This window comes from Echinococcus granulosus, assembly GCF_000524195.1.
Source record: "Echinococcus granulosus chromosome Unknown EG_S00034, whole genome shotgun sequence".
NCBI lineage: Eukaryota > Metazoa > Platyhelminthes > Cestoda > Cyclophyllidea > Taeniidae > Echinococcus > Echinococcus granulosus.
Genome location: NW_020170414.1, coordinates 635,848 through 660,869, shown reverse-complemented (window position 1 = coordinate 660,869; position 25,022 = coordinate 635,848). Strand labels below are relative to the sequence as shown.

General features: G+C 42.8%; 2 protein-coding genes across 2 annotated transcripts in view; one reads left to right on the top strand and one right to left on the bottom strand. All coding sequences in view use genetic code 11, as the record gives it.

Moving 5' to 3' along the window:
* EGR_05023 (hypothetical protein) overlaps positions 1–601 on the bottom strand; it is a gene marked incomplete at both ends in the record, with an annotated part of 2,573 nt that extends 1,972 nt beyond the window's left edge. Inside the window, one exon of the mRNA XM_024494272.1 lies at positions 523–601. Within this exon, the coding sequence (XP_024351366.1) occupies positions 523–601 (79 nt within the window). The remainder of the gene's footprint in view (positions 1–522) is intronic.
* A 6,208-nt stretch (positions 602–6,809) lies between these two features.
* Positions 6,810–25,022, top strand: part of EGR_05022 (Basement membrane-specific heparan sulfate proteoglycan core protein) — a gene marked incomplete at both ends in the record, with an annotated part of 51,370 nt that continues 33,157 nt past the window's right edge. The window contains 33 exons of the mRNA XM_024494271.1: positions 6,810–7,221; positions 7,495–7,791; positions 8,510–8,791; positions 9,464–9,766; positions 10,033–10,136; positions 10,675–10,840; positions 10,928–11,037; positions 11,111–11,306; positions 12,067–12,323; positions 12,396–12,546; positions 13,485–13,619; positions 13,842–13,973; positions 14,063–14,365; positions 14,847–14,971; positions 15,990–16,169; positions 17,273–17,362; positions 17,784–18,137; positions 18,293–18,513; positions 18,657–18,879; positions 18,992–19,132; positions 19,258–19,512; positions 19,597–19,698; positions 20,140–20,490; positions 20,943–21,172; positions 21,953–22,017; positions 22,282–22,614; positions 22,691–22,845; positions 22,915–23,161; positions 23,317–23,826; positions 23,900–24,022; positions 24,152–24,300; positions 24,561–24,729; positions 24,801–25,003. Coding sequence (XP_024351365.1) covers positions 6,810–7,221; positions 7,495–7,791; positions 8,510–8,791; positions 9,464–9,766; positions 10,033–10,136; positions 10,675–10,840; positions 10,928–11,037; positions 11,111–11,306; positions 12,067–12,323; positions 12,396–12,546; positions 13,485–13,619; positions 13,842–13,973; positions 14,063–14,365; positions 14,847–14,971; positions 15,990–16,169; positions 17,273–17,362; positions 17,784–18,137; positions 18,293–18,513; positions 18,657–18,879; positions 18,992–19,132; positions 19,258–19,512; positions 19,597–19,698; positions 20,140–20,490; positions 20,943–21,172; positions 21,953–22,017; positions 22,282–22,614; positions 22,691–22,845; positions 22,915–23,161; positions 23,317–23,826; positions 23,900–24,022; positions 24,152–24,300; positions 24,561–24,729; positions 24,801–25,003 — 7,074 coding nt within the window. The remainder of the gene's footprint in view (positions 7,222–7,494; positions 7,792–8,509; positions 8,792–9,463; positions 9,767–10,032; positions 10,137–10,674; positions 10,841–10,927; positions 11,038–11,110; positions 11,307–12,066; positions 12,324–12,395; positions 12,547–13,484; positions 13,620–13,841; positions 13,974–14,062; positions 14,366–14,846; positions 14,972–15,989; positions 16,170–17,272; positions 17,363–17,783; positions 18,138–18,292; positions 18,514–18,656; positions 18,880–18,991; positions 19,133–19,257; positions 19,513–19,596; positions 19,699–20,139; positions 20,491–20,942; positions 21,173–21,952; positions 22,018–22,281; positions 22,615–22,690; positions 22,846–22,914; positions 23,162–23,316; positions 23,827–23,899; positions 24,023–24,151; positions 24,301–24,560; positions 24,730–24,800; positions 25,004–25,022) is intronic.

Here is a 25,022-nt window from a genome sequence, read left to right as displayed (position 1 = left end):
ACCACTATCGTATTACAAAGCTTAATAAAATGTTGTGGATGTGGCCATTGGTTGGGAACTTTATAAGAATGACATTTTTTTTCAAGTATTATGATTTTGTTTGGCCATTTAGTCCCTATGTTCCTTTTTTGTTTCTTCCAGCTGCCAACGTTCGTCGCACACGTACAAAGTTTGCGGATGAAATTAGCTAGTTTTCACCACCCATCATTTACGATTGTGCGAATTCCTACGAAACTGTTGTTTTCAAACAGCTCTGTTTTTGTCATGGACGTCACCTGAAAACATGTAATGTATATGCTATGTGACCACTAAACAGACATGGATTGTAGTCCATTTTTTAAAAAAATGATTGCTTGATTTCAATTTCACTTTGTTAGTGGGAAGAGAGCAGTTTTCGGCTCAATTTTATGGAGTCGAATCAGTTAACGGCAAACGACTGACTGATTTTCGTGTCGGTCAAACTTGGGTCACTTTGATTACGTACGCAGTTGTCGGCTCGTTGAAAGAGGCGTTGCATTTTACAGTTGCCGTTTTGTCTTTCCTTCCATGCAGTTCGCTCACCCATTTTATGAACCTCAATGCTATCAGCTATGTACTTCATCTCTTTTTCAGGGTTTTCGAGGGTGGATTTGTAGACATTAGTGTTAAGGCGTCATTGTTATTCTCTTGGAGACCTTACTTTGGGTTGTAGTCGACTGCGACGGATGAATCTATTCTGTACGAAATCGGGAAATAATCCAGTGGTCATCACTTGTTTACTGTTAATGGTAAAGGGAAGTACACGCACTTCCTCAACTACAAAGTGAGCACCATCACACCGAGGACCGCGATGGCTGTCATCATTGTTGGAACGAGCTCGGGCCAAGTTTACTGTCCGAAGCATTTCTTGGGATTTTTAGTGTAGTGTAGTTCTGTCCTGAGGAGATACCATTGTGTAAATCTGCTGAACCATTTGTAAAAGCGTCGCTGCCTTCCCACGTGTACTTTATAACTGGAATGCCATATTTTTGCTCTCGGTTATCCTGCTTCAACACAGTCGCCTTCGTGAATTTACAGGGAAACTGGTTATATGACTGGTAGTGGGATTTCTTTGGTTTAATGATACAAAGTGCTCAATGGTCAATTCCTAGTGGTTGTCTGACCGTTTTCGTTCAAGGATTATTAGAGCAATCCTTGCAGTTTTAAACTGTCACAGGTGTATGGCACTTCGATAATCATGTGTTGAGCTAGTCTCGAATTGGCTTTAACACTTTGTTCTTGTACCGCTTCAAAGTGGAGTTGGATATGTGGCTGCATTAAACTGCTTCCGATGTTGGCTATTGCAGATTGATGGAACCGACTTGCTTAATTGTGGTTAGTTTTCAAAAATTAAAGGCAATTAACCGAAATACTTATCTCATCCAGTTGGATGCTATAGTAATGCTGCTATTCAGGCTACAAAGTGGCGGGCTTGCAAATAACTATCAGTCAATCAGCTGAGGATCTCTTGGTTACATTACTCTTCGTGGCTTGTAGGAGCTCTTCGTTGTCATTCCAAAATGCGATGCACTATGCTAGCTTTGCGTTAGCTGTTTCATGAGGCTACAGAAAGGTTCAGGAGAGGTAATTTGCGAAATAACGCCTCTTAAGGCTCCTTGACTTTGGTGACGGAATTTAGGTTTCACCAAGTTCGTTCCCAGTCTTCATATGCGGTAGCGCCTTTTAATTAATGGTAAAATGAGGGTAATGGAGGTAATTTTTTGGCACTACCTGTTCTGCAATCCTGTGGACGACCATCAACCAAGGTTGTACTAATCTATTAGTGGGAAATGTGACATTTGATTAAGCTGCATTTAGTAGAAGAATTCAACTACTTGTCTACCCAAGCGTTATTTGTTGCATCAGATTACCATTCTGACAAAATAAAGATAGATTTCAAGACATTCGAAACTCTCTCCAAACATTTCAGTCGAGTAGCTGTCTTTGAGATCTGCAATACGCCATTGACTGATGTCGGAGGTTCCATTATCCGTTAGGGTGGATTCGGTTGTCGCTTATCCAGTCACAAAGGTTGTTTAGGTTGGTGGTTAGTGTCAATCATTTGAGTTCAGTTATGCACACGTTGACTTTAAGGTCTATCTCTCTTTATCCAGTCGTTTCCATTTGGTGAGAGGTCACGGCTTTTATGTCAATCGTGAAGCTTGAAACGAATTCGATGGATAAGAGTCGCATTCCTCTATTTGGTTGAATTTATTGTCAAGGTTTGACTAGGTGGTGGGAGGAGCTAGGTAAAGGTAAATGCGATTTTGTGTAAATTTCAGTATTCACATCTGCCAAGTTTGTCTAATTTGGTGTATGAAGATACTTGTTCAAGCAGATTACTTTCTTATAGCTAGTCTGATCGGTTGGTTAGTCATTTGATCGACCAATAATAAGTGGCCATTTATTGTCAGAGCTTCAGCCACCCGTACGGATGCCCCACAGCGCACCTGGTTCGCCCTTTTTTGCACCTCTAAGTCAGTGTATAAACCTCACGCTACCTCATAAATGTAAGTTGCTTGTAGTCAGAATGAGATTTAACTGCAGTCTGGAAGTAATCAACAAATAAGCCACGTTGGCAGCACGAAGATTAAGTCATCAAGGTTTTTATAAGTTTGGGAAATTTGTATTGTTTCATCTGGCAAACAAGTGTTGACACTACTCGACTAACAAAACCAGTAACCTCCAACTTTTTCCACCTGGGTAATTTTTACGGTTTGTCAAATTGCGTAAAGAGTTGAGAAGCCCACTGGTCCAGAAACCACTTCCAGGGTGATTGTAAACTCGTTAATGGCGTTGCTGAAGGGTGCTACGAAGTGTTTTCGAAGAATTTGCAATAAGTCGGTCGCACTTTTTAGGCCTAAGAATACTAAAAAATCATTTTATTTCAACGTTCAAAGTAGTGAGTCGAGTAATATGGTAAAATTCCTACTAACTATTAACCCGTGACATTCATAGAGCCACAAGTGCACAGCGAATAATATCGACGGATTTTCTTCACATAAATCTAAAAAGAGAACAGCTCTATTTAACCTGGTTGGTATTCCGGGTCTCAGGGAAAATGATCACCACAGCCTACCAAGGAATAGTTCTACCTAACGCTGTGCTGCTGTCAAATCGAGAACATCCCACACCTACTTTGTGACTTCAAACTCAACTAATCTGATTACCACACGGTGTGCTGCATCCGGTCACCATAACTTGACAGGTATCATGTCATGCTTGTCACACTAGTGACGAACGCGTTACTGTCAAGATGAAATATGGGAAGTACTCAAACTTGACATTAATTCAGTTTGTTGTGGCACGTTAATATGACACTGTTTACCACCGCTTTTCACTCATCTTAATGGAACAGTTAGCTGATTGATCTTCCCACGAATTACCAACAGGTGGGATACTAGCATTGGCACCAGGATTCCACTGAGGTGCTGCATCAAACAAACACACAAGTGTAACAAAGCACCCCACCGGTTAAAGCAATGTATTTAGATTACCCTGCTAATTAATAAATGTCATTGTCAAAATAGGATGGGCCATGTCCGCATTTGGTATTTGGATTTAAACTAGGTTAAGCTCTTAGACGGCCAGATACGCGATACTGGACAATCGGAGGGATTGACACACCACGATTTCTTTGTTAAAAACAACGAAACAGAAATGAGACATCAACTTTTTTCCGACCATGGGGTAGTTGACGCATTCTGTAATGGTGTGAGAGGGGAATGCGCAGACCAGCGTCGTGGTTAATCACCAAATTGTACCAAAAATATGGTTAGCTTGGTGCTTGAACTGCTGAATCCATCCAGTATTACAGCCTCATTCTCGCCATTTCCTGCAGCTAGACCATCCGATTTGTCTTTAAAGACGGGAGTAGAGTGGTGTAGAGAGGGTGCAAAAATAATATCAGAACCTCTAGCCAGTGTTACGGAACGCGGGCTACGGTGACTAAACGGAAATGTGCATCCCCAAACCCCGTTAGAATATCATTAAGCCGTTCAGCTAATGCCGCATATTCTTACAAGACTTGGGTTAGTATTCCATCAACCCCTGAATATTCCTAATGAGCTGACGTGTGCTTTAATTACTAAAAAAATTTCTTCACTTTATGCTATCCTTATTCCCTTTTTAAATGTCTACTTTCAAAGTAAGCTGGGGTCATAATGTCAGTCGAAACGGGACTGATAGCGATTACTGATGCGACGATTCCGAGACTCTTAAGTCATTTCATGGCATTTGGACTTCAATAGAATGATTTAGTACTAGACTGGTCGTGACTATGGTTGTTTTGGCTAAATTTCTAGAAACTTATTAACCATGTAATACATATTCGTTTAAATGATTTATTGAGGCGAGAGGTAGTAGGTAAATAAGAACCTCTTGACGGATCAGACGCCTTCGGCTTCCGCTGAAGAGGATGAGGAAATGTAACCCAAACACGCCCAACCGTGCTGTCCGTGCCTATTTATTTACCGCTACCCCATAAAGCCCGTTCCACGAATGTGTAGGCTGAATTGAAAGAGAGAAATATCAAGCCTATTACACACCAATCCACTCGAACAACTGACAACTGACTTACCGGGACCCACTAGCTGAACTGTTCCTCGCCCCCTCATAGTGATGACAGTTTGTATGAACAAAAAGCGCAACATGGGTTGGTCCCATTTCTGATTAATCAACAGTCATATCCCTAAGATCAGTCAAGCAGGAATGGGGGAATTCCGCACTAAGCGGCAAACCCGCCCACTTTTTCGTTGCACACAGTTCTACACGCCAAGCTGTGTGAAACATGCGGGGTAATGTTGCCGGTCAGAGGATGATCATCCTTTTCAGGTATTAATAAGGAGCATTTTTAACATCAATCATACCTTTTCAGACAAAAAGACGATGTTTTTTCAAATGTGTTTGCGAGGGGATGACAAATAACATAAACATTGATCCTTAAGGTTCATCGGATACGATTTCATAAATATAGGCGTTTACCAACACTGTAGGGTTCACTTATTTGCTGTGGGTCGACTACAGACATTACTAATACCAGCGCCAACTATTGTTCAAACAGTTTTCTATGCTGCAAATAAGGACGTAAGATTAATGGCAAGATCCTTACTACTAATCCATTTAAGCATGCATGCTGTTCTCATTATCTCTATTGTCTAGTGATTGAAACGACAAACAAGATGATAGTTGCTTCAAGTCCTAAGTGCTGCACATCTGGTACAAATGGGGCGTCAAATGCACCCGCGAAGAAATTACTAGACGTAATTCTGCAAACGTCTTTATTGTAGACTAAAAGAAGAGCTGGGAGCTAAAAGCACAGGCCCAGCAAAGACAGATCCTTATCAATTCTGTGAAGGTCGTATCGCGAGACACTGAAGAGGAGAGCTACAGCCATCCCTAAGGAGTCGACGCTTCAGATATTAAACACCGCGGAGTTATTAAACACATAAGAGCTATTTACACAAAAAATTTGGTGCCCGAGCTTTAAATTATCCTCATTACTGGCCCACAAAAGAACTGGGCGGATGGGGGCAGAGAGGTCACTTTACGAGGCCCTTATATCGCTTGCTCGAGGGGCTTAAGTGACCACTGGAGCAACAAAATTAAGCAAAACGAATTCATACTAAACCGGCAAAATTCACCGTCGGTGGACAATTTTAAGAAATTAAATGGGTTCTTAATTGTGGGCAGCTTCATAGTGGGATCTGAATCTTTGAGATGAAATTAAAACCTGTGGAAATGGTAACACCACATTGTCCGATTCTAGCTATTTATGAGGGGATGTTTACAATTTCGGAGAATACCGCAGCACTCTGAGGCTTATCTAAAGACAAATAAGTTATGGGGTAGAGTGCATATTGCTGATGTGTAGAAGGGCTGGAGAACGGTTACTGGCATGGCCCGGAGGTCATTCCTTTCAGCTGACGTACAAAGTAGGAGCCTTATCTGGCCGCGACATTGAAATAGAGAGTAAAACCACTAATCAAAGTATTGCAATGTAATGCAAAGCATCAGCCGACCAAGTAAGCCTTCAATGAAGTCTTCCATGCTGTGTTAGAAGAGCAACAGCTGAAGTGTGTAATACTGGCCACCTTCTGCTACTTATATTAACTTAAGTAGAACCAGGTCAACTCTACCAAACGTAGAAGAATGCTCAAATAATTTACTGTTACTGGCCTCTAAAGTAGAAAGGAGACCAGCGCAGGTAGAAAATAATGCTTTGTTCAGCAATAACATACATTTAATTGGGGAAGCTAAGTCTCTGGACTATCTCCTATGCGACACTACGAAGAAGTCAAAATTCATATTTAATCTTCTAAAAATTTGCAATGTTTGGAAAAGGAATGTGATCGACAAAATTACCTATTACATTCTGAAAGGGCACATTCTTCATTTACGAAGCGGCAATTCGCCGAACGAAAACACTTAGGCAATAAAACATCCGATAAGAATCCTGTGAACTTGCATTAGAAACTATCCCAAACAGAAAACTATAACTTGACTTTGAACAAGAAAGCTAATTAAAAGTCGAATTAAGAGCATTTTCAGTGAAGTCCCGTTTAGAAAGTGCAAGACTCGAGTCCCAAGACGCCAGCATCCAACTGGCCAATAAGGCGGCGAGGACGTGTCCGTGTACGCAGGGCAGCCCCGTACATCTGCCAACCACACGAATCGGTGGTGTGTGGGCCGCCTCCACACCAAACTATGCAGTGATTCGTCAGTGTAATCGCATATATTAAACCACTGCTGTCCCGCGGCCCTGGTTCTGTACGAACAAGCAAGCTCACGAGATGGGCGCGGCGACACCCATTGCCGGCCATCAGCGGGCTTCTTGGTTCTGCTTACTTCCTTTTCTCGCTGTTACACTCCTCTTCCTCCTTCCTCCATGTCACGCTTTGACGCATTTCTATCAAGTGAATTTGCGTCTGAAGGAGAGCAACCCCATGCTAGAGCTGCGATGCCCTCTCTATCAGGCGGTGCCTGGCGACGTGTTAATCTACTCGGATATGCAGAGTGCCGAGTTAATGAGAGTGGTACTGCAAGAGGGTAAACCGGCGCCTGTGCTAGCTCTACCCATCGAGAGTCTTAACAAAGATACTGGGGCTTTTGTCTTCTTCTGCCGAGTGTTAGAGTCAAAAACGCAGAGCTTGGTGTCGAAAACCACCTTTGTTGTGCAGAAACAAGTGAGATCTAACATCAAAGGTGATTATTACTATTATTTTTCGCCCAATCCTCACTGGTTAAATGCATTTAACTCAGCCCGAATTGTTTTGTTAAATGATGTCGTTCGGTTAGAAGTCTGATGTAGTACTTCCAATTTAGTATTTCCGATAAAAAATATGGCGAACTCCATCATTTATTTTCGCGGTTGCCCTCTAAAGATTTTTTAATTCTTCCCACCGCAAACCTTATGAATAGAAGTTCTCCCACTTACGTTCCCATCCGATTTTCACGCCTTGACTTGCACGATTTCAGCTCCTATCTACGAGACTCTCCATTATGATCCTGACGAGGTGAAAGTTCTCCAAGTTAAGCTGGGTCAGTCACTTAAAGTTGAGTGTCCGATCAAGGCTGGTGTGCATCAGTGGTTCAGGGCTGGCGGTGAACAAATGCTTGAGACTTTCTCAAAAGGTCCCGTGGATGTGTTGAACTTTGCCTCTGTCAAGACGAGTGATCTGGGTATTTACTACTGCAGCGCCAAACCTACGGAGGAAAGCCACCCGTCCGGACTCTCGCTCCTTGTTCAGAAGTTCATTATCAAGGCGAACGGAGGTGAGGTATTCTGTATTTGTGTAAATATTTCATAACAACACAAGTAATCGCACATTTTATTATCCTTCACTCATCTCGAGGTAAATTAATTGGAAGCTGAAGGTAGAGAATTTGCATTCTGTTTATGATTTCCACCTACGTGGAAGGCACTTCACGTCTTTTACCTTGACAGTTGAAGCAGCTACCGTCTTAGACAAGCCAGATTTCGAAAAGAATTTTATTAATTGCCATAGATTGTAACGATGCTGTGGGTTTTTTTTGGGAAGGAAATTTTGTTTTGACATCCAGTCAACTTGTCATTTTAAAGTCCAATTCTTGATTCGAAGGGCGAAGGTTGATTCGGTTCATCAAGTCTTGACCATTTTTTACCAAAAATCTGCCAAACAAGTAATCAGTAGAACTAAGATTTCAATCATACGTGGACCTCACTTGCAAAGGAGCTACTATTTTGATCCTTTTAAATATGTTATAATTTACAACAAGCAATCCACACGAAAAAAACTGTAAATGTTTTCAAAGCTGCAGAAACTTCGTGGGTGCTATCATTCAATTCTTCCAAAAATCAAGTTGTAGTGGCTAGAACAGAGGTAACTGCGATTGACAGCTCGGTAAAAGCTAAAACTTGATCGTTTAATCGTGATTCTTTGACATCCAGTAGAATTTAGAAAGCAGCTGCCCTCTAAAAGCGAGTAACTTACAAATGTCGTTGCTGTATCAGACACGATACTGGCCCGAATGGCGGATGTGCACGTAGCAGAGGACCACCGTGTAGTCCAAGTGTGCAGACAGGAAATGAAGGAACTCGGCCCCTCCAACATGGTCAGTTGGGAAAGGCCTCTGGGAGTGGTGCATCTGGTCCGCTCAGGAAAACACCAAATCACCCTTAATTCGCCAACAGCTTCTGAGCAGCCCTTTTACTGTTCCATCGAGGATCATGGCACTCAGCCCATGTCCGAAATAGATACCGCGACGTTGGTGCGATCTCGTCGCAGCGTCACGAGTAAGTTGGGAATTCAGTCTGGCTTAATAATGCTTTATCTAGCGTCGGCTCAATGAAACATATGATCCAAGCTGTTGTAGATTTTACCGATTATTTTGGTCAGTTAGCTCCCCAGCTAAGTTTGTTTTGTCGCCTGAAATCATCTATTTTTGAATTACTGGTGCTGGTTGAGATAGGTCAACCACATAAACCAGATGCCAAAGTATGAAATGCCAGGAAAAACAACCTATTCACACATGCAAACAAATCTACTGTTTTTGAACCACATGGAGTTTAAACCTCCTCTCACTCAATGCATATTTATGCCGTCTTTCAAAGCCTTTTTTTGTTTACATAAGGAAATGGAAGTCGATGTCGTTCACCTGTAGTAAACACACCTACGAATTTTCTCAGACAAAGGCTCTTAATCAAAGCACCTCATTCTGCGCCTTTTCTGTCGAATGCCTGCCTTACTTCGTAGTACAACCGGTCAAACCTTGTGAAATTCTATCACCCAAGTCGATTACATTCATCGACAATCCACTTAAAACGCCTTGCTTACTCATCCGGGTTTGAATAAAACTGCTCGATGAGAGCTAGGCAAGATCTTATTGCATAATCGAGGAACAATTACATAATAAAGTGGTGATTTTAACCCGCTGTCCACTCAGTCCAGTTATAATGCAATTTAAGGACCTCATTTCATACTGAGAGAGGTCAGCGCGAATGGAAAGACGGCAACGGTTGAGTGTCGCTGGGATGGGAATAAGAATGTGCGCTACGAGTGGTTGGCGAATGACGGAAGCATTGTTGGGAGGGATGCACTACAGGAGGTCAACTTGGTGGGTCTGTTGGAGCGTGTCACTTCCACCTACACTAACACTGAGTCCAGACAGCACTACACCTGTGTTGTCTTCGATCTTGTCTCCGAAGAAAAGTTGGGCGAGAGCACTTTCAGTGGACTAACCAAATTCAAGCAACCTGATCTCAATTCCGGTAAGCCATGTTGATAATATTCTACGGGCTGCGGACATCTTACCCATTTCGATTGATATTTCCTTACCTAAACACAAACCGAGCCCATTTCATTGTTTTTCTGTTTGGATTTCAGTACCCAGGCACATATTTCAAACCTTGTCTTTACAATCAGCTGTATTCATGATGTAATTCCGTTTCCAAGATGCAAGTGCTGTTTTACCTTGGACGGTTTACAAGTGCATACCTTTGGAAATAAAAGCTCAATCATGCGTTAAACCTTTTAGTTGAACTGTCAGAGGAGCCGGATGAAATTATTGCACTCTACCCTGATGAGCAGTTGGAAATGCATTGTGACATACCATCGTCTGCGCCTTTCAGGGCAAGAGATGTGAGTTTCTTTAGGGATGGGGGGTAGACTTCAATTGCGACTAAATATTCAATCAGAAGTTTGCGGTCTAGTATCATTTTTCTAAAAAAAATTGCTAGCTAGAACGAAGAAGGAAACACCGCAGGTCCCCCCTGATGGAGTTCTATGGAGTACTCACTCAGATTAATACTAGGTGGGACCACCTTTAAGAACCATTAGATCACGCCTTTTGTCATCGAATTGTGGCTATCACCATTTAGCCTAACCAATCTGCATTACAAAAGTATGAACGATTCCGTGGATTATCAGAGTTTCCAATCTCAAAAAATACCCGCTTTTTGCACAATCAGAACCCAGTCAATTCATTGATGATTGTAATATTGGTGAGGGAATCTTTGTAGTCTCATGTGTGTTTCACTATAAAACCTCTTCGGTTCACTCCCTTATGTACAGTTACTTCGGCTCCATACTCAAATGAGTGAGCACAACCACCAAAAACAGGTGATTTATGAATTGTTAGGGCAAATGATTCAGCCAATGCAAAACTTTTCCCATTTAGATCGACTGGTACTTTGGCGGTGAGAAGTTAGGCAGAGTACCAAACAGAGTGAACCTGGGCAAATCGAGCATCCTCGGCTTCACTGAAATGTCGGAAGATAGGACGGCTACTTACTCTTGCCGCTTTGGCGAAACTGTAAAGGCCATACACATTATTGTGAGAGCGCGTAAGTCTCACCTTTTGTTACATAGTTGCACTGGAACCTCCATTCAGTCCATTACAGACTGTTATCAATATCTTTTTGTTATTGAAGGCGCTGTATCAATCAACATTGAACCAAAGGAGGACTACAAATCCAGCGGAATCAATGACATGGCTGAATTTCACTGTCGAGTTACTGGCATGAAGAATGGCGGAAAAAACGTGGGTCCCAGTTGTCTAACACTGCTTGTAATTGTTTTTGCAATGAGATGTTAACTGCGTTTTCTTCATGCAGGTGCGCTGGAGTTTCATTCCAGATGGCGCAACGGAAGAACAGGGCATTCCGTCAGATGTGGAGATCTCAGAACCGTCGGCAGCTCCCGCCACGGCATTTCTCTTCATTAATAACCCTGAAAAGCGCCACTCAGGGCAGTATATTTGTCGCATCCGTCGTGATATGGATGTTGGCAGGCTCATTGTCGAGGACCGAAGTATGTTATGGATATGAAAACATATATCCAAAGTGCCTTTCTGTGACCTTCTGAGGATCTGTACACTCATAAGAAGACCTCTTCGTAGTTTTAAACACAGCCATTGATCATCCCCGAAAGATTTTACTAGTCGTATTCTTTGCATCTAAATCTACGCCTGTGGATTATGCTCTTAAAGGAAACGCAGCCATTAAGTGTTGAACCTTCCACGTTTATTGCAAATTTCGTTTACTTCTGCCTACCTTAGAGAACCATACCACGTAAACACAATTAGCCGTTGGATGGGAGATTTTAAAACACGCTATTTAACATGAGGTGCATCAAGAAATCACAAGTGAATGACTCGTCGATGGGGAAACAAACAATCTCTGCTTGAAATGACCTAACATATTTATTAGCTATTTGTACGATGCAGCTTACAACTTATTTCCTCTTCATTCCCATTCACTGGAATTGGGAAGCTGTAGCTAACGGACACCAAATATTTCACTTTTAGCAGATGATTTATCTAGCTTAGCTAGGACGTGTAGACATTTTTTTTAGGCAGCATAGAATGTATGCGTTACATAGCAAATTTTAGCTCCCACGTTTTTTTCATAGTTCTTTTACTATATCAAAACTGAATCCTCGTCCCGAGTGGCTGAGGCATTTAGCCTCGCAGAGTGCGGGTAGAGATAAAAAGACCATTTTAAAACCGCACGGATTTATAACAGAGTAAAACCTGGCATTCCTCACCTTAGCGCATGCTTCTCCCCTCTAGAGATAAGCGTGAACCCTGAGGTGGTAACAACTCGTCCAGGCTCGACTGTGCGTTTCTTCTGCACCCTGACCCTGGCCGATGGGGGAGCAGTGTTAGGTGGTGTCACGAAGGTCTCATGGTTCCGCAAAGACCGCCGCTCACTTAGTCCTGGTCGTGAAGAAATTATTGCCGGCACTACCACGAGAAATGCCGCTATTCTTGTGGTCAAGAACGTGGACAGTGACTTCAATAACGTCGTCTACGTTTGCACCGACGGGGTATGGCCGCGAGAACGTAAAATTTTCTCACAAGCCCCTATTTGACCAACTGCACTGTTTCTCTTTCGTTAGTTTCGTGGGGCTGAGGCGAAAATTCTGATTCAGGAGGTCTGTGGCCCAGGTGAACGTTCATGTGGTGGTGACAAGTGTATTCCGGAAAGTCTCTTCTGCAATGGTGTTCCCGATTGTCCTGACGGATCCGATGAAATTCCCGAACGCTGTCGTAAGTGCCCTCAATCAAGAGTTGCTTTATCTAAAACATTCGTAATTAAACAATCGCAAAAGACGTGCAATATTGTCCTGATCTCCAAAACTCACTGCGATTGGAAACATTAATTTTTGCCTTTACAGAGAGTTCACCTTCTAGGGGGCTGTTTAATCAAAGCATTGCGAGAAATTAATTTGTTAGATAAATGGGATTGCGAAACCGAAAAAAAAAGAGCTTGAATCCTCCGCGCAGCACAGATTCAGTAGGTCATATTTCATTCCTCCAATTTGCAAACTTTTAAAGAGAATTCCCATACGCAGAACACACGCGCATCCTTTCGTGAAAATGGATACATTTTGGAACAAAATAAAAGCGGAAGCTTTTTTCCCTTCTGCAAATCTTCAAATTCTATGCATAGTCATATGTGTTGTAGGCGAGTGCAAATATTTCTCATGTTGCAGGGAAATTTTCCTTACCCCCATTCGTTCCATTCAGTGTGCCTGCGTTTAATGTATTCGTACAAGAAAGCATTACAACAGATGTTGGAACTCTTCAGACGCGGTGCTTTTTTGCTAGGGAATAACTACCGAGAAAAAAATCGTGTTTAACACTCCTTTCTAATGCTATCGAAATCGCATCTCGGTGGGGGATGCTAGGGAGCCTTACCCTTGAAAGTGTTAGTTGACGCAAGGGGACCGTGGCACACATAAATCTAAACGGGAAAGTGTTGGCCATTAATTAATTTGCACTATTAGTAGGATAAGTTTCTATTTTCCATTTCTTTGGAGCCATGGTAGTGGTCAGCTTGTTCGATTAATACAACCCTGCATCACCATTTGTCGGGTTTTTTCAAAGAGGTATGAGGTGTGGGACTATCTGGCCAATGAGATAGGTCCTTTTAAAAATCCACCGCGAATTCCTGCAACCTGATCTAATTTTACCTTTTCTTTAAGGTGAATGCGAGCCAAATCAGTACGCTTGCTTGGCAGTAGATGGTAAAGACCCCTCACGCTTCTGCTACCTCCGCTCTTGGCACTGTGATGGCGAAGATGACTGTGGAAATGGATTTGACGAAGCCGATTGTCCAGGTGGTTATTCACTCAAATACCCTTAGGTCATAAAATCGTCACAAGACTGTGGATCTTAAATATAGGCATAAATAATTTCAACAATGCTTTTCGTCCTCCCTTGATGTAAAGCGGAAATTAGCTGGACACATTTTGCGACTTCCATACAACTCGACCAGGTTTTAACCTCTAAAGAGATTTATTGCTATGTAATATGGACCTGTGTTCTTTGTTTACACTTAGCACCAAACCTCGATACACCCTGTAGCAACAAGTTTTACATCTGCCCCGACGATCAACGACCAATTCCTCGCTCTTACCTCTGCGATAGTCAGATTGACTGCACTCCTTCCGGGAGCGATGAAATCAGTTGCAGTATGTTAACACTTTTTTTAAGAAAAATAAACTGGAGGGTCGTTTCTGAAGACCATCACCATGGAGAACCATGTTCAACCATACTTCAGGCCGACCAAGTGTGATCTACCCTCCTCGAGGTCAAGACGTGATGGGGATTAAAGGGACGAATGTGACTCTCAAGTGCGTTGTTCACGGACGTCCACTCCCCTCCATCAATTGGCGTTTCAACTGGGGTCCCCTCAAAACCGATGTCGACTATGTGGAAAACGTCACCGTTGAGGGCTGTGATCGTGTCACCAGCTACCTTACATTGATCAACATTGATCCACGAGCTAGTGGAATGTACACCTGTGAAGCTGTGACCTACCAAGACCGTGTACTAGCTCCTGATTACACAGTTAATGTTGGTGGTAAGTGCGCATCATTATCATAGCAATATACCCTCGGAACGCATCGGCTTGGTGTGAATGCGGTATTATGCAGTGTGAAAACTTTCGCAGGCATTTATCAACATTAAGGTGCAGAATAAATCGCTGGAGATAGCTGCGGTGTTTGTGGTGTTTATGCCCATAAAACAAATGCAAATCCGGGTTCTGCGCTACATTTGTTTATACTACACACCTACTTGAAGGGGATGACTTATTTGTTTACCTTTGGGTTCCGGTTACGCGATGAGACCGTGCATTGCTGGTCTGCTTGTTTGGTCAGATATCTCAAACTAATTGATTTTAGGATGACAAAATAATAAGGAACTGTTTTTTATGCAATCTAAGACCTGTTTTTCGATTATTTTACGTTTGAGAGTACTCAAGCGTGAATTAGAAACCGTGTAGAATAAGTTAACCTAGCAGATCTGTTTACGAATGTAATGTAATAGCCTTTACCGTTTAGCGGGAAGCTACTGTTCCCTGCCAAAGTTCAACGATGCAGCGTGGAACGAGGACATGTGTCTTGACTGCTACTGCGCAGGTGTCTCCAATAACTGCACAAGCCTCCGTGGATACTCTCTTGCACCTGTATGTAGTTACATTTTAAGAGGTGTTAAGAAAATGTCAAGTCAAGTAAGAGTAATGACAAATGTTCGGAATGTTTCGAAAGATTTGAAGTAGGCAGGAGTATTATTTTAATTAGAAATGATATTTATATTAAATCATTGAGTGGCAGCATCGAAATACACTTCCATCGATATTGGTTCACCGAAGTTGCGGTGGATAACTCCAATTTGGATGCTTTTCAGAATGGTAATGTCAACATCAAGTATTTGAGGTTTCACCTAACGCATGTCGTTATGGTCAGATCCAATCTTGAGTGCACAAAAGATGTATGAATGCTCCAAAGTAAATAAAGCCACGGCCAGATTATCAAACCGTCGAATATGCCATTCACGTAATTGGCAAACAATTTGTAAATTGTGCGGAGTTAAGTAGGGTCTGGCTATAAATCAAACCTTTGGCGGGGTCCAATGTATTGCAAACATTGAACCGTCAATAGGTTTAATAAAGAAGCATAAACAAACTGAATGAAATAACAGGAGAAGGAAGTAATTTATGGCAGTGACTGGAATGGTTCACCAAATCCTTGAACAGTTTTACACCACATTTTCATTGTTTACATCTCAGGGATCAGCCGATAAAAGCTGTCACTTGGGTCCGCTCGTGGGTTGTTAGTACACCTAAAAACCGAAATTCTACAAGCCGTCATTGTCAGAAAGTCAATCCCAGATTATTGCATATCAGAGAAATAAATTCGATCTTTTGGATTATCTTACAGACGAATCACTTAAAGACCAAGTCATCTTTATAATTAGGAATGGTGGACAATTAGTCTAATCAAATTCTAGCATGCTTGTCCCCCTAGGATATAAGCAATAAACATTGTCAGCAGTTCTGTGGGACTCTGATAAGATAAACGGAAATGTTTCGTTAGTGTGTACGTACTGCTGCTGGATACATGAGAATGAACCATTCGTCGTTTCAAAGTTAAGCTGTTGTAGTACAAGGACTTTGCTAAGCAAGACGAGTTATTTCTCTTCAGTCGGATAAAATGGCAAAGAGCTCAATCGAGGATGTGCGGCTGGTGCAGTACGACTCGGAGGATAAGCTGATCCCAGGTGAGCTGCAGGGACTTCAGTTGACTGATGCTACAATCTCAGTTACCGTCCCCAAGGCCAATCACACCTACTTGGAGGGAACGTTTGGACTCAACGGCGATTGGGTAATCACAACCCTGGCATTTTAGTTGCCTTTCTTAACTCCATTTAGTCGGTTAGAAACTCTAGTTGAATTTTTGGGCATTAGCAAAGCCTTAGCCCAAATCCCAAAGCAGTTAAATTTTGCCGCGTTGCCTTCATCTATGGAGGGTATACCATCGCAGGTCTCCCATTCTTCTCAAGGAGGTCCTACATACATTCTGCCCGGATTGTAGTGATAAGCCTTAGTTGAAATAAAGAAGTTATTTTAAAGAAAGCCAATGACAATTTCACAATTTAAAACATTTGTGCAGCTTTTAATACTGAAGGAGTATTCGTCCTGTTCGAGTTTTGTAAAGGCATGCCCTTACCCTCTGAGGTGAAAGCTACGAAAGAAGTCTTAATATTAGGACGACGTGCAGATGGGCTGAAGGGGAAGGTTGGGTACCGACATGGTCCGGAGACCGTGCCACCCGGCAGAAGTACAAATTCAGAGCCTTAATTGCCTGCGAGGCCAAAATGAAGTGTAAAATAAACGAGCGTCATTCTCAGCGCTCCTTTTGGACAGCCCCCGGCGTCGGCCATCAAAACCAAGTCGTTGCTGCAAGAGGAACGCCCACTCCACTCATCGAATTTGCGTGTAACTGAGACGATATATGACCGTCGCATTGTAACAATGAAAATATATTTCTACACCGATCAATCAGTACAGGCTGTATCTTGGTGGATAAGGAACTGTTCTCCCCACGATCTTTTAAAATTATAAGAAAAAAATATTCTAGAAGGGGACGTGTATCCGCAGGAGTTATCCTACTTTTCACTCAGTTCGGTGTTGCAGTCAATTTTAGCTAATCTGGTTTGAATTTATTTTCCTCTTTGCAATGTAGACACCATTCTTGAACCATATTACACAATACTGTGACTAGATTCCTCAAAGCATTGTAGGTAACCCAGCCCCAATTCTGGCATCCATTGTATTTTATACACCTTTCTGGGTACTGATCAGATAAAAAAGTGCCGCTACATGAGGCTAAGTTCTCCCCATCGGAAACACAGTAAATCGCTTTTATCCCCACTATGAATTCTCACTTGCAGCACTATGATTGTTTTTCATATTTCTGCTTTTCAGACTACCTCCTACAGCCTCTTTTTGAAGGCCAATATCACGCTAGTGGGTCCAATGGAGGACTACCAACCATTCGCAGCTATTGTTCTTGAGGTTAGTTCCGATTTGTTCAGAGCGTCCGTAGAGTCAGTACCTATTCTCTCTCGGTTCCTAAAATAGGCTGGCCAAATTTGATATCCATGATGGTGATTCCGACTACTTTCCCATTCTTTTCTTCTAACTGCTAACTCACAGAGTTTTTTTTTCGGTTATTAAATCCAGTGGGGTAATGTTGCAGAAACTGTGAAATGAAGTGATGATGGGAAAGCTGTGACGTCGTAGAGTAATGATGAATGTCCGCCCCTCAGTTCCGCCTTATCGTCGTGCCGAAGAAGAATACTGTTTTGGAAAGACTAACTTAGTCTTAGCACATCTCACTACGGTCCAGATGAATTTCGATTCACATGGATGTTTTCTAGCCGCTACCTAAAATAATGCAGCGAGCTGTAAATTGATCAGAATTAATTGTCTTTAGGGCAATGGGGAAACTATCTACTATTGCGGGTCGTCAACTCGACCAATTCTGTACACCGATGCCAATGGCTACCAGAACCAGCTCCAAGTTCGTCCCACTGAGCGCAACGGCTGGGTGACGGGTGGTCCCCATTGCGAAGAAAATGTGGTTACACCCAGCCGTGAACAGATGATGAAGCTGTTGTCGAATGTAGAGAAGATCCGCTTCCGAGTAAATCCATACGCAGGTCAGGAGATTTACAAATTGGAGGATATTCGACTGGAGCATGTTGTGCCTACGGACGCTCCTGGGACGCTCTACCCTGAGATTGAGTTCTGCACGTGTCCTGAGGGCTACAAGGGGCTCTCGTGTCAGGTTGGTTATACTATAGTAGAATAAAATATCATCCATGAAAGAGATGTTACGATCTAAATGGATAGTCATGCTTCCTTATATCGAAAAATCAATGTTTACGTTGCTAACCAGCGGAGGTGGGTCTCACAGTAATAAAGATCTCTTTTCCTACCTAGCAATGCGAGAGAGGTTATAAGCACGATCCAAAAGATCCAACCAAATGCCGTTTGGCGTGTACATGCGAGGAGTGCGATGCTGAGGGCAACTGTATTGCCTGTCCGGGCAACGCAACAGGACCGGACTGCAGCGAGTGCCGGGTCGGCTTCTATCGCCCTCTCGACAGGCCAATCACGTCTCCCTGTCTGCCCTGCGAAAAGTGCGGCAGTGGTTTACCTCAGTATGTATTTTTTATCAATTGAAAACACAGAAATCGAGGTGTTTGTAGTGCTAGTAGTCTAAAGTTCCCATCGGAGATAATATGTTCTATTAAAGATAGATAACCCTTCGTTGAAGGTAAACGCCAATTCCCTTTCCTTCCAGTGTTAGCACTGAGTGTACGGCAGACCCGCAGTCACTAGATGGTTATCAGTGTCGATGTGAGGTGAGGGAGGATGGACGCTTGTTGGACGAATCCTGTGACCTCTGCAAAACTCTTATGTCTCCACCACCAGAGGCAAAGTGTGAAGAACGCTCGGAGTTGCTAAACCTTTGCAATCCCCTGGGAACTGAAAGCATCACTACTGTTGAAATTTGCAATTGCAAGGTGAGAGCTAAACGTGGACTTTATAAGGACATTTAGGGGTTATTGGGTTATCAAAACTATAACCAGTTTGCTTACCCAAGTTGTTGAATGCAATTCGTGGATTTTTTTGTAGGAAGGTTACAAGGGTGATCGATGCAGAGAGTGCTCTGAAGGATACATGAAATACGGCGAAAAGTGTCTGCCTTGCTTCTGTGCTGGCACAACCAAATCGTGCAAGGGCTCGGAGACGCACTTTTTTGAAAATGTTTCACTCGTAAGCTGTCCTCCCTACCTTGGTCCTCGGTTTATCATAAGGCGTAGAATCAGTATAATACCGCTTGTTTGAACTTTAAGCTACTGTACCATCATGATTTAGTTGTTTCTCTGTGCATTTAATAGTCGAATCCAGGGCGATACAAATTCGAAGTCTTTATGTCGAGAAAGTTGGCAAACGGCGAGCTTGTGGCAGTCCCTCTTGACGACACTGGCAAACAACGGGTAGAACGTGCCTATGCTCTTTCGAATAAAGATAAATTGGGACCTCCTGAGGACCTTGTTATTCGAGAGCCCCTAATCAGTGATGGCATTTCACAGGTCTCCATTAAACTCAGCGATACTCAAAGGGGTGATACTAAAGCCGATCTTCCCGTTTACGTAAGTTGGGTTACAAATACCTCCTAATTATTTTTTGTCTAGACTTGGTGAGCATAACTCTCCATATCTCTTCTTTTTTGTTAGCGATCTCTATACGGAGGCAAGATGTCGTTTCGATTCAAGCGCGTCCGAGAAGTAAACCATCAACCTACTGTCAGTGAGAACCGACTGATCGCAACGATTGAGGTAATGCTACCAAAAAAAAATTTATGCAGTCTTCTATAAAGTGGATTTTCATATATGCTTACTTCACCAGCCATCTATTTGCGTGAAAAGGGAAATGCCAAAAAACAGTCAAATAGTTAATTATCAAAAACTAAAGGAAGCTCCATGCAATATTTTGGGAACTGGATAGTTAACACACACGTAGAGCATGAAGGTACAGAATTTTAGACCCTCTTTTTAAATATACTGATTTCACTTTGGGATCTGGGTTACTCCTGAGAGCGTTATAAATCAGGAATGCAGATCTAGCTGCATCGGAAGCATACGAAGAGCTGGGTAATTACTGGCATAAGCGGTGTGAATAGGGAACACTCTCAGCATTGTAGAGGTTAAATTATGGCGCCAGTATGAAAACAAAGTTGCCATCAGTCGAATTCAGCTTTTTAGTCATACCTACTTTAGTCACCCAAGTTTGGAACATTCTGGACGACCGCTGTATTCAATCCCAGCAACCAGCGCTATGAGGTTGAGTTCAGTGAGGACTGGTGGAATGGCAGATGGCGGGCACAGAATGTTGAGTTGTCCCGAGCCGCTTTACTTCGAGTCTTGGCTACAGCCAGTTCAATCGGCATCTCCGTGGCCTCAAACAAAAACGCCCTTGAGAACGCACGAATTGGTGGTCTATCATTTGAAATTGCCCGTGATTTTGCCGATGCCTTGGCTGTGGCTAAGGATGAGGGATTAAGGCCTGCTCCTGTAGAAGTCTGCGATTGTAGTCCCACAGAAGGCAGAAGCCTTTCCCCCAGTTGTGAAGTGAGCATTTTTTTACTTAAGCATGACCATGTTTGAACCCAACCTACTCTTATTTATGTACTTTATCTTTATGCTGCCATGAAGTCCTGTTACGTTCCACATATGAAACTTCTACTCAGTGTGTTATAACGGAGTCTCTAGTTGATATAACCTGGATCCGATCGGGCTCTTAATCGGATGGCCAACAGATAAGACCTCATAGCAAATATCTTGATTGTTGATGTAATTAGTAAACAAAGAGTGTATGTCCGTTGTGCACGTGTCCGGAGCCTAGAGAAGCGAGACTGGCTGAGTGTGAGTCTGGATATCGGTAGTTTCTGTAACGCATATTTTTAGCAGCCGATTGTTCATGGCCTTTGGGTGATTATCAGTGCACTCAGGATACCTCTCTACTTGGCATGGGCCAATTAGGAGGGGCTGAGTGATTGTGCAACTCTCTTGAACTTTTGAAGATTAGTAACCGTTTTGAGCTTTCGGATAATCAACTAGGAACATTATTTCGAGATCGCGGGCATTTCTGCGACCTAGCCCCTAAGCTGCTAGGAAATCTGATCTTCTTTGAATTGAAGACTGTTGGTTTTGCTCAGGGCTGCACCAATCCCTCTGAGTCAACGGAGGTGAATCTTGATCCCTCAGGACCTGACTTCCAATGTGGCGAATGCAAAGGACCTCAGTGTGTCACGTAGGTTTTGCTTTCTGTGATATTAACGTCCCCTTCCAACCTTGCAACGATATCGACACCACAATTCATGACAAAATTATTTATCAGCGGACATCTTTAAAAAGATGGCTGAATCCAGATCACATTCAATCGAAACCGGGATTCATGGAATTTTTAATGTTTTAAACTGCCAATGCCCATTAGATATTTAAAAGCACTTTCAGTATAGTAGTTTTGTCAGTATATGAGGACTAATACAGGATACTGCTTTTTTTCATCATCAGGCTGAAATGGTTGTCAACTTCATTAATTCCAGTGGTTTCATTATCATTTTGATTTGATAGTGAAATGATGGACTCGGGTTATTCACACGGAATAGTTTGGTCTATTATCAGAGCATTCCTTTGACACTGAAAATTATTCAATGCTTTCGAATTCATCAAGAACAGAAAGCTGTTCCGGTACGCAGCGTGCGCTAACTGCTCCAAGTTGACTATTAAGTGTTCACAGGACCGAAGGATCGCTATGTGTTGGTAAATACAACGGGCAGTATCATCACCGATAAGCACACCATTCGATCGTCTTACTGTAGCTAAGCTCCCTATCATCAGTCTGTGCACTGGGGAAAATTAATGAGGAAACTTGTCACATACTACTGAATAGCCATTGGCATCCTTCTGTAGGCTCTTAAATTAAAGGTCCCGATTTGACTTGAACACGCCCCACATAACCCAACAACTATTAGATGATTTATTTGATCTTTTTATTACTGTCCTGATTAACGAAACTTTTTTATTTTAGGTGCCCAGCTGGGCAATTCAAATACGACTTCCTAACAAATACCGTCTACGATACTTGCCAAAAGGGTGCGTTTTTATTAGAAGAAGTAACATCTTCATTACGCTTTTGCAACAGATGAGATAGAATTCTGATATAGTGCGACCTAATGATACGGAAGTGCATTCTTTTATTTACTGAGAGAAAGTGGGAAACTCTGTACAATTGCTTAACTTCACTGATGCTGGGGATACGTTTGATATAGCATTTAGTAGTCTCAAATCCCCTCTGAGGATTGGATTAGTGATCCTTTTTTCATGCCATTTATAAATGGTTTTGTTTGCCATCTCCAGGCGTCGAGATGGGGACAGAAGGTCGAGTGGTGGTAGCTGAGCCCGGTAGTCGTGTTGTGCTGACCTGTCGTGCGACTTCTTACCGGGGAGGCATTCCAGTTCACACCTGGAGTCTGCCCGCCCTTGTGGCCGATTCACCCGACGTCACTATCAGACGTGAGCTCTTGCCCTTCAAGCCGCGTTCCGAAGATGGCAAATGGAGTCCAATTACATCTGAAGCACAGTTGCAAATTGAAAATGCTAAGGAGGAGTACTCGGGTCTCTATGAATGCCAAGTAGCCGCTTTGGGAGCAAATCTAACCGAGCCGTTCTACCTCATCGTCAGGGATCCAGGTATAACTCTCAACTTAGGCTTTCATCTACATTTGGTAGCATGTTTGAAGCATTACAAGTTACGATTTCTTTGTAGCCAAAGAGCAGCCAAGTGAACCAGGATACAAGTTAAATGAAGAATTCCCAGTTCCAATGCCCGTACCCGATGCGCCACCATTTGCCGAGTATCTAACAATGGACACTGATGAACAAGATCCCAACATCGCAGTAATTGAAGGAAAAGCTTCGCCAGTGCGTTTTATATTGTAGCAATTTATTGAGACTAATCCCCCTTACTAATGCGTTAACAATATGTTGTAGCCCAACAGTCTGGATGACTTCCACATTGTATGGTTGGCTCCCAACGGAACTCAGATAACACCGCTTAGCAATCCAGTAGTTAATCCAACAACCAGCGAATTTTCGGTCCGCCTGCCAGTCGACTCTGGTAAATTGACTGAGAAAGGAGAGAAAATTTACGGTTTCCTTGTGGGAAGAGATCCCGTCAAGACGCCCATATGGATACCTCTCCCAGAGTTAACTAGAGTCAAGCAGCCCGTCACACCTGGTAAGTAAAAATTACCATTGGTTTAAGTCTAATTTTGAAGTGAGAAAGTAAAATTTTAATTATTTTAAGTCAAATCCTCGAAAGCACGAAAACTGGTCGGTTAATTATGATTAAATAACTCGGGAAGTACACTTTACTTCTTTTCGTTCCTCTAGAGACTGTCTCAAAAATAAGACTGAGTCATCGTTTCCTCAATTTGTCCTTCCTTGAGCCCGCTAAGGTTCGGGTCCTCATCCCTAATGGGAAGCCCAAAAACGTCAAGATAAAGTGGCAGCGCCTAGGCTCACCGCCATTAGAGAGCTCCGACTTCCCCCAGGGCATGGAAGTCAATCGGGACGGTGATTTAATCATCTATGCTGCGGGTGAAGAGCACGAGGGCGTCTATGAAGCCACTGTCACCATTCCGGAGACAGGTGACGTTATCAAATTGCGCACCACGGTTAATGTTCAGCCCTGGTCACCGCCAACGGTGGTTCCAGTACCTCCAGGACAAGCGGGAGAGAACCCCGAGGAAGTGAAAGATGTGGAACCACCTCAACCGACGGCCGACGATGCCTTTGTCTACTATGTTTCCGGTTTCACTCCTGATTCACCACATTGTCAGAGACCCAGGTGGATGCTAATGGATGAGGTTCAGAATACATCTAAGGATATCACAACAAAAGGTGTGCACACAGTCTCTAGTTTTATAATTTACTTCGTGTAAAACTTTTTACAGCTCTTATTTTTTTCCTTCAGTTAACCGAGAAAATGAGCGGAAATTCGTCATCAACTATCCGTTGGCTGGTGGCAAGTATATCAAATTTGAATGTCTTCCGGTGCCCACGACCAATCTTTCCGGATCGCTTCAATTCAATATCGGTGGGTCACTGGTATGGACTACTCTTAAATGGTGTTTATCTCCCATAGATGGTTCTAGAATTGCTTACAATCTTTTATGTATAAAAAACGGTGCTGACTTCCAAAAGCCACTTTTTATACTACCTTTAGAATCGCCTGATCCTCGGGTTATACTTGTGCCCAAGTATGACGACCCGCATTCGATCTTCCCTACAAGACTTATCTGTGCTGAGGGCAATCCGGATGTTAGTGCAACTGTGAGGATAACTTCTGACAGTTTGGACCAAAATCAAATCAAGGTACTTTTAATTTACATAGTTTTTAGATTTTCGCGTTTTCCCTGACGGTAAGGTCAGAAGTGGCAACTGGGCCTTGTCAACTCTGTGTTGATTATTTGTTTTTAATTATTACGGCTATTACAATTGGGAAGTGTACCAAGTAACTTATTCTCAATTATAATAGCTAAAACTGCATTATCAGCAAACAAGGCTAAATGAGCTGACTACAAGCCCCATGGATCATCTGCTCTTATAAAAACCTTTAATACTCTCCTTCAAAGGCCCTGGAAAAGCCAAGACCGGAGGATTCTGAGAGAGTGGAATTGGATTGGCGTCGTGTTGGTGGATTCCAGCCCTCCAAACACTTAGAAAATTACACCTGTGAAGTGCGGACTCCGACAAGAACGGTTGAGAAATCAGTTGTCATCAAACCGAGGCTACCACCGGAGGGTAGGTCGTAAATTCATACTGTGGTTTGTATCTGGACTTTTATAAAGCTGATAAAGTCCCCTCACTTTTAGGCTTAATAGAGATGATTCAAAGGAGACAACCGAAATTGAGGATCTCTTCGCCGGGCCGGATCCTCACCCATCAAGGGGATGATCACTACCGACTGGATGTCAGAGAAGGCCAGCCAGTGCAGGCACGTTATCTTCATCTATTTGAGTCCAATTTATGGTTAATTACCGCTTTGATAACGCTATACATGCATGCGGTGTACAAGGTTCCGTTTCATCACTTCT